Consider the following 9,456-nt stretch of genomic DNA (forward strand, 5'->3'; position numbering starts at 1 on the left):
GAATGGAACAACAAGAAACAGTGACCTCATTGAAAGATAATTCTATAATTAATCTGATTTAACCCCATACATTCCTAAGTACAAAAGAATGTAAGGTACGCCCAGTTCTCCCATAATACCAGGAGTTGCATTCCTGCAAAACCGTGGTTTCACCCATTCTGACGTCCATGCATATATCCAAGTCATTTCTTTCAATCCCGTGAGCTGCAATAATTCAACAGGTTTGTGTTGTCAGGCAAATGTTCCCTAATGCCCTAACAAGGTTCCAGTCAAAGCGTGTACTGAAGACACATGTTATGGCAGAACTGAATGTATTCTGCCTCCTTTTAACTTCATAAGCCCCACTGATGAGTCCATGCTCTCCTCTCCAGGGGATATTCATTCATACATATATTCTCTCTCTCTCCCTCTCCCTCCTTAATGTACCTGGAATTCCCACTTTAAATCTGCCAGACCACAACTCTCCTCCTTGAAAGCCCTTCTAAGATCCCATCTCCTCCAAGAGGAATTCCTTGATTAATATCTTCTCCCCAGGTCACGTCTTCCCAACTACCATCTCAGGCACTAGTGCTCACAACTAGCCATAGAACTTCTTATGCATACGCCAATTTATATAGTCTACTATTTAAGTATTAATTCGTTGCTCTACTTGTCCACTGATTTCCTCCTAATTGTATGTGCCTTTACCTGTCTCCCCAGGTAAGACTATAAGCTCTGTGAGAGCAGGGATTGTGTCCTTTACCTCCGCTGCACTCCCCCAAGTGCTTAGAACAGTGCTTGGCACACAATAGATGCAAAATAAATCCTGCTGCTCGATAACCCCCCCTTCCAATGTTTCGACTCCCTGATAAATTAGAGAAACTGCCTGGCCTAGTGGGGAGACCACAGGCCTAGGAGTCAGAAACAGGCAAAAGTGGCATTACATCTACCTGCCATGACTCCTGATTCACTCTAAGCCCACGAGCAGCTAGATTCGCCCACAAGATACGATCGGCCTCCCCCACTAGCCCCAAACCACAGAGCTTGCCGGAACTGACTCCACTTCCGCTGGAAGCGGTGGGATGTGAAATGAATGAAATGGAGGGTCAGATTCAGCCCACGAGCCAAACCTTGTCATAGGGACCTCCGTTTACGGTTCATTTAGATAACTGAGCTGATCTAAGGTTGCCATGAAGCTCTTTGTATACGTTTTGTGGTTTAAACCTCTGGATGTGGCTTTGTAATAATATACTGGTTGGTGCAAGCTTTGATTGAAACAAGAATTGATCCAACACGTGGAAAATACAAGTAATAATACAGCCACGATCAAACATCGATAGATATTACTGATTAAGACTTTAGAACTAAGGTATCTCTTCTGCAAGCAGAAGATTATGTAGGTGACATATATCTGGCACAATTGCTGAACGTAAGACCACTTGATTGATTTTGTTCCTCATTACCGCCAACTTCAAATGTCACTAAAAAAATCAGCCAGTTTAGTCACTGGCATTACTGCAACGAGTCTGCCCATTATCTTGAATCCCTATTCGTTCATCCACAATTGTCATGAAGTGAGTGTCCAGAACTCTTTGGTTCGAGAGATAGTGAGGCTCATTAGCTGCTCACTAAAGATCTGAGGGCTGCCGGCTTGTTAAGCCAAATCGGAGAAAGCCTACAAAAGTAAAAAATACGACAATCGCTTTCTTTTATATATTTCATTCTATAAAGTCAGAGACCAGATGAACCCACAGAGAGGCTGCTTTACATAGAAGCAGGACTCCGCTGGGGCAATCGGCTTCTGGATGCAGACGATTTCCGCGGATATAACTAGTTTTTTGAAGTCACTAATTTATTTGCTCAGCCATCCAAAGGAGAAACATGATGTACCACTGAGGAATTTCTACCGGAACCAAAAGTTTGTAAGTCTACAACTGACCTATGAATTTGGGATTTTACCCTATAGGAGCAGAGCTGAGTTTTTAACATAGATTTTCCTTCCCCGGCATGAGACACAATTTTTAAAAGACAGGTCAAGACAGGTATTTACTGAGCACTTACTGTGGGCAGAGCACTGTACTATGGTTGGAAAAGTGCACTTCAATAGAGCTGGAAGAACCAATACCTGACCACAATATTCCAATTTTCCCCCGGGGTCAGCCAGACTGGCTGTGTCCCCACTGGCACAATCAATACTCCTCCTGAACTAGGTTTCCAGTTGGCTCCAGGGGGGCCCAGCAGAGCAGGCAGTGGCAGCTCCCCAACCCCCGGCGGGGTCCCGGACCACAAGATCATGACCCAGAAAATGACAGAAATGAAAGACTTGGAGGGTCAGAGATCAGTAGAGTAGCTACCCTCCTGCCACTCGAAGTATGTACCCTCTGAAGTGTAAAAATCACTGAACCACTAAGAGACTCTTTACGGCACAGCAATTTCAAGTTACATAAACGAACATGAACCTTGTGTTCAATTTTAAACATGTGGGTGGATATTTACTTTGGAAAAACAGACTTGATGTTCCTAAATTTTAGCTGCGTCTACATTTCTGATATTAAACAAATCTTATACCACCAAAAATAGGCTGCTTGAACATAAAATTATCGTCTACGTGCACAAGCAGAACTATATAGTCTTCTAGGCAATACTGAAGTCCTTAGCACTATGAAAGCCTTTTACCTTTTGAAACACCACCCACCACCTCTTCTTATAATTATCTGCTTTATTTGAAGATGATGTGGCAAGGTAGAAGGAAAAGATTTTTTAGGACCACAGTCAAACTCATTCACTCGATCGCACTTACTGAGTGCTCGCTGTGTGCAGAGTATTAGACTAAGCGCTCGGGAGAGTACAGTACCGAACTGGTGACACGTTTCCTGCCCACAACGAGCTTCCAGTCTAGAGGAGGATCAAAGCTTGTTCAGTTTGAAGGCTGAAATCACCGGCAAAAAAATCAACTGGTACTTTTTGTCAAATAAATGCCATCATGACCAGCTTTACATTCGATTCCTTGAAACGGAACTAAAACGGTAAGTCTGTTGCCAATGCCCGCCGAAGCGAGAAAAGAATTAGCTGGCTTCCTGACTCCACACAAAACTACCAAGAATTTATCCAGTAATCCTGTGATTTCAGAGACAAATATGGAGAAGCTATGAACCTAACAGGTTGCCAGCTTTACTGAGTCATACTTCTGACTATAACCACCCCGTCATATGGAAAGAATAACAGTTCTTAAGTTATCACATATGCTGACTCTGAATTTCGGGCCCCCTTTTTTCTTTAGAGCCGATGCCTAACTCCGTGCTGCCGTCAACCCAGATGACTCCAAAAATAATTGACAAAAATTATTTTGTCAATATATTATTTTGACTGACACCTCTGGTAATTCACCTTCACAAAGTCCGCAGGGGGAAGCACGCATGCCCACTGATGGGGTGTCCACCTGGAAGGTCGACGTTCACAATAAACTGGATTCCACATAATAATACTAGTAAGGACGCGGTATCTGTTAGGCGCTTACTCGGTGCCAAGCACTGTGATAACTGGGTTGCCCCGCGTGAGGCTTGCAGTCTTGACCCCCACTTTTAAAGATGAGGCAACTGAGGCACAGAAGTGCAGTGACTTACCCAAGGTCAAGCAGCAGACAAGCGGCGGGGCCGAGATGTAAAGCCATGTCCTCTGACTCCCAAGCCCGGGCTTTTGCCCGAGAAGCCCGAGAAGCAGCGTGGCTCAGTGGAAAGAGCACGGGCTTTGGAGTCAGAGGTCATGGGTTCGAATCCCGCTCCGCCACATGTCTGCTGTGTGTGACCTTGGGCAAGTCACTTAACTGCTCCGAGCCTCAGTTACCTCATCTGTAAAAAGGGGATTAAGAACTGTGAGCCCCAAGTGGGACAACTTGATCACCTTGTATAGAGAAGCAGCATGGCTCAGTGGAAAGAGCACGGGCTTTGGAGTCAGAGGTCATGGGTTCAAATCCCAGCTCCTCCAATTGTCAGCTGTGTGACTTTGGGCAAGTCACTTCATCATCATCATCATCATCAATCGTATTTATTGAGCACTTACTGTGTGCAGAGCACTGTACTATGCGCTTGGGAAGTACAAATTGGCAACATATAGAGACAGTCCCTACCCAACAGTGGGCTCACAGTCTAAACGGGGGAGACAAAACCAAACATACTAACAAAATAAAATAAATAGAATAGATATGTACAAGTAAAATAAATAGAGTAATAAATATGTACTTCTCTAGGCCTCAGTTCCCTCATTTGTAAAATGGGGATTAAAACTGTGAGCCCCCCCCCCGGGGACAACCTGATCATCTTGTAACCACCCCAACGCTTAGAACAGTGCTTTGCACACAGTAAGCACTTAATAAATGCCATCATTATTATTATTATTACTATTTGCCGCTGGGCCATCCATCCACAATGGTATCATTTCATCGAGAAGGTATTTTTCATGACCTGAAATTAATCGGTGCATCGATCCGGCGCTTAGAACAGGGCTTGCCACATAGTAAGCGTTTAACAAATACCATCGTTATTATTATTATTAGCCGGTCATTCTCTAACTGAAGTCCGGGACTTGGAGGAAGGGTGGGTGGAGGGGCTTCCCCGGGGCCTGCCGGCTCTGTCCCCGCTCCGCTCCTCCCTTGGGAAGTATTCATTCATCACTCAATCGTACTGATTGAGCGCTTACTGTGTGCAGAGCACTGGACTAAGCGCCTGGGAAGCTGCAGAGAAGCACAGTGGCTCAGTGGAAAGGGCCCGGGCTTGGGAGTCAGAGGTCGTGGGTTCTAATCCCAGCTCTGCCACTTTTCTGCTGTGTGACCTTGGGCGAGTCACTTAATTTCTCTGGGCCTCAGTTACCTCATCTGTAAAAAAGGGGGATGAAAACTGTGAGCACCCCTGTGGGACAACCTCATTACCTTGTATCCCCCCCAGCGCTTAGAACAGTGTTTTGCACATAGTAAATGCTTAATAAATGTCATCATTGTTATTATTACAAGTCGGCAACATATTGAAGCATAGATATATAGATATATAAGCATAGATATACAGCATAGATAAACATAGAGAAGCAGCGTGGCTCAGTGGAAAGAGCCCAGGCTTTGGAGTCAGAGGTCGTGGGTTCAAATCCCGGCTCCGCCACTTGTCAGCTGTGTGACTTTGGGCAAGTCACTTAGCTTCTCTGGGCCTCAGTTACCTCATCTGTAAAAATGGGGATTAATACTGTGAGCCCCACGTGGGACAACCTGATCATCTTGTAACCTCCCCAGCGCTTAGAGCAGTGCTCGGCACATAGTAAATGCTTAATAAATGCCATTATTATTATTATTATTATTGAGACGGAGGTCACGGGGCCTAATCCCGGCTCCGCCACTTGTCAGCTGTGTGACTTTGGGCAAGTCACTTCACTTCTCTGGGCTTCAGTTACCTCATCGGGAAAGCGGGGATGAAGACTGGGAGCCCCACGCGGGACAGCCTAATCACCTTGTATCTATCCCAGCGCTTAGAGCAGTGCTCGGCACATAGTAAGCGCTTAATGGTACTATTTGTTAAGCGCTTACTGTGTGCCGAGCACTGTTCTAATGGGGCGGGGGGGGGATAGAAGGTGATCAGGTTGTCCCACATGGGGCTCCCAGTCTTCATCCCCATTTTTTACAGATGAGGGAACTGGGGCCCAGAGGAGTGAAGTGACTGGCCCAAGGTCACACAGCAGACACGTGGCGGAGCCGGGATTAGAGCCCACGACCTCCGACTCCCAAGCCCGGGCTCTTGCCACTGAGCCACGCTGCCACTCAAAAACAAAAACCGACCTCGCCGAGGAGCAAGCAATCCGGGGGGGCTGCGTGGGGCGCTCACTAAGGGCGGAGCACTGGACTGAGCGCTGTGGGGGGGACGCTATGGCAGAAGAAGCAGGCCCCATCGGGGCCCACGACCATTCGGGAGAGGATCCCGAGGAAAGGAAGGGGAAGGGGAGGGGAAGGGGAAGGGGAAGGGGAAGGGAGGGGAAGGGGAAGGGGAGGGGAAGGGGAAGGGGAAGGGGAAGGGGAAGGGAAGGGGAAGGGAAGGGAGGGGAAGGGGAAGGGGAAGGGGAAGGGGAAGGGGAAGGGAAGGGGAAGGAAAGGGGAAGGGAAGGGAAGGGGAAGGGGAAGGGGGGGAAGGGGAAGGGGGGAGGGGAAGGGAAGGGGAAGGGGAAGGGGGAGGGGAAGGGAAGGGGAAGGGGAGGGAAGGGGAGGGGAAGGGGGGGGAAGGGGGGGGAAGGGGAGGGGAAGGGGAGGGGAAGGGGAGGAGAAGGGGAAGGGGAGGGGAAGGGGAAGAAGAGGGGAAGGGGAAGGGGAGGGGAAGGGGAAGGGGAGGGGGAGGGGAAGGGGAAGGGGAGGGGGAGGGGAAGGGGAAGGGGAGGGGGAGGGGAAGGGGAGGGGGAGGGGAAGGGGAGGGGGAGGGGAAGGGGAAGGGGAGGGGAAGGGGAAGGGGAGGGGGAGGGGGAGGGGGAGGGGAGGGGGAGGGGGAGGGGGAGGGGAAGGGGAAGGGGCAGGGGAAGGGGAAGGGGAGGGGAAGGGGGAGGGGAAGGGGAAGGGGAGGGGGAGGGGGAGGGGGAGGGGAGGGGGAGGGGCGGGGGAGGGGAAGGGGAAGGGGAGGGGAAGGGGAGGGGAAGGGGAGGGGAAGGGGAGGGGAAGGGGAAGGGGAGGGGAAGGGGAGGGGAAGGGGAAGGGGAGGGGAAGGGGAAGGGGAGGGGAAGGGGAAGGGGAGGGGAAGGGGAGGGGAAGGGGAAGGGGAGGGGAAGGGGAGGGGAAGGGGAAGGGGAGGGGAAGGGGAAGGGGAGGGGAAGGGGAGGGGAGGGGGAGGGGAAGGGGAAGGGGAAGGGGAAGGGGAAGGGGAGGGGAAGGGAGAGGGGAAGGGGGGGGGGAGGGGGAGGGGGGGGGGGAGGGGAGGGGGAGGGGGGGGGGAGGGGAAGGGGAAGGGGAGGGGAAGGGGAGGGGAAGGGGAGGGGAAGGGGAGGGGAAGGGGAAGGGGAGGGGAAGGGGAGGGGAAGGGGAAGGGGAGGGGAAGGGGAAGGGGAGGGGAAGGGGAAGGGGAGGGGAAGGGGAGGGGAAGGGGAAGGGGAGGGGAAGGGGAGGGGAAGGGGAAGGGGAGGGGAAGGGGAAGGGGAGGGGAAGGGGAGGGGAAGGGGAGGGGAAGGGGAAGGGGAGGGGAAGGGGAGGGGAAGGGAAGGGGAGGGGAAGGGGAGGGGAAGGGGAAGGGAAGGGAAAGGGGAAGGGAAGGGAAAGGGGAAGGGAAGGGAAAGGGGAAGGGAAGGGAAAGGGGAAGGGAAGGCGGCCCCGAGGTCGAGTCCGCCTGGGCGGCAGGAAAGAGGGGGCTGCGGGCCGGGGACAGGAGGGGAATTAATTAATTAATTAATAATCAATCATCATCAATCGTATTTATTGAGCGCTTACTATGTGCAGAGCACTGGACTAAGCGCTTGGGAAGTACAAATTGGCAACATGTAGAGACAGTCCCTACCCAACAGTGGGCTCACAGTCTAAAAGGGGGAGACGGAGAACAAAACCAAACAGACTAACAAAATAAAATAAATAGGATAGGTACAAGTAAAATAAATAGAGTTATAAATCTGTACAAACATATATACATATATACAGGTGCTGTGGGGAAGGGAAGGAGGTAAGATGAGGGGGATGGAGAGGGGGACGAGGGGGAGAGGAAGGAAGGGGCTCAGTCTGGGAAGGCCTCCTGGAGGAGGTGAGCTCTCAGTAGGGCCTTGAAGGGAGGAAGAGAGCTAGCTTGGCTTAGCTTGGTTAAGCTTAGCTTAGGCTTAGCTTGGCTAGTTTAACATATTCATTCACTAATCAATCAATTGTACTTATTGAGCGCTTACTCATCATCATCATCATCAATCGTACTTACTGAGCGCTTACTGCGTGCAGAGCACTGTACTAAGCGCTACTGTGTGCACAGCACTGGACTAAGCGCTTGGGAAGTACAAGCCGGCAACATCTAGAAACAGTCCCTACCCAACAGTGGGCTCACAGTCTAGAAGGAGGAGACGGAGAACAAAACCAAACATATTAACAAAATAAAATGGAATAGAATAAATAGACTAGAGAGGTACAAGTAAAATAAATAAATAGAGTAATAAATATGTGCAAACGTATGTACAGGTGCTGTGGGGAAGGGAAGGAGGTAAGATGGGGGGGATGGAGAGGGGGACGAGGGGGAGAGGAAGGAAGGGGCTGCGTGTGGGAAGGCCTCCTGGAGGAGGTGAGCTCTCAGCAGGGCCTGGAAGGGAGGAAGAGAGCTAGCTTGGCGGGTGGGCAGAGGGATTGGGGGCATTCCAGGCCCGGGGGTCGATGGCGGGACAGGAAGACTGAGTAGGTGGGAATGAGGTTGTCGTTAATGTAACTTGGTGCTAACAAGGGCCTTTCTCCCGGGGTGGGGGCGGGGAATGCCGTTGATTAATGCCATTTTAGACCGTGAGCCCCCTGTTGGGTAGGGACCGTCTCTATGTGTTGCCAATTTGTACTTCCCAAGCGCTTAGTCCAGCGCTCTGCGCATAGTAAGCGCTCAATAAACACGATGGATGATGATGCTGATTAAGCGCTTCCTATGCGCAAAGCAGTGTTCTAAGCGCTGGGCAGGGGCCCCGCGGCCCCGTCCCGCCGGCCCTCTGTCACTGACCTGGAGAGGTGCTTCAGGATCTGCTTCTTGATGATCCCGGCCATGGTGTCGGGACGGGACGGGACGGGACGGGAAGGGAAGGGACGGGACGGGACGGGATGGGCCGGGCCGGGCCGCCTCGGGGGCAGGCTCAGCTCCGGAGGGCGAGCGGGGCCCGCAGTCGCCAGGAGCCGGGCCCGAGGCGGCCCCCGCTGAGCCCACCGCCGCGCCGCCTCATCGCCCCTCAAGCCGCCGCCGCCACCGCCGCCGCCATCTTGATTGCACCATCGCCTAGACACCGGCCGGGGGGGGGGAGGGAACGGGGAGGAGCCGCCCGCCCACTCGCCCTCCTCCCTCACCACGCCCCGTCCCCCTTCTCCTCAAGCCCCGCCCCTTCTAATCACGCCCCACCCCTTCGCCTCAGGCCCCTCCCCTTTCGCCTCAGGCCCCTCCCCTTTCGCCCCACGCCCCGCCCCTTCGCCTCAAGTCCCACCCCTTTCACCTCACGCCCAGCCCCTCTTCTCGAGCCCCTTCTCCCCACGCCCCACCCCCTTCGCCTCAGGCCCCTCCCCTTTCGCCCCACGCCCCGCCCCCTTCTTCTCAAGCCCCGCCCCTTCGCCTCAGGCCCCTCCCCTTTCACCTCACGCCACTCCTTCACCTCGCGCCCCGCCCCTCTTCTCAAGCCCCTTCTCCTCACACCCCACCCCTTCGCCTCGGGCCCCTCCCCTTTCGTCTCAAGCCCCGCCCCCTCTGACCTAGCCCCGCCCCCTTCTCCTCACTGCCCACCCCTTCGCCTCAGGCCCCCTCCCCCTTTCGCCTC

At 52.8% G+C, this 9,456-nt stretch overlaps 1 protein-coding gene across 1 annotated transcript in view; it reads right to left on the minus strand.

Annotated features, from left to right (window-relative positions):
* The window catches only part of UHRF1BP1L (UHRF1 binding protein 1 like), a 61,043-nt gene extending 52,311 nt beyond the window's left edge, over window positions 1–8,732 (minus strand). Inside the window, exon 1 of the mRNA XM_038756159.1 lies at window positions 8,658–8,732. Coding sequence (XP_038612087.1) covers window positions 8,658–8,701 — 44 coding nt within the window. The 5' untranslated portion in view covers window positions 8,702–8,732. The remainder of the gene's footprint in view (window positions 1–8,657) is intronic.
* Between the last annotated feature and the right edge of the window lie 724 nt (window positions 8,733–9,456).

This window comes from Tachyglossus aculeatus, chromosome 14 (assembly GCF_015852505.1).
Source record: "Tachyglossus aculeatus isolate mTacAcu1 chromosome 14, mTacAcu1.pri, whole genome shotgun sequence".
NCBI lineage: Eukaryota > Metazoa > Chordata > Mammalia > Monotremata > Tachyglossidae > Tachyglossus > Tachyglossus aculeatus.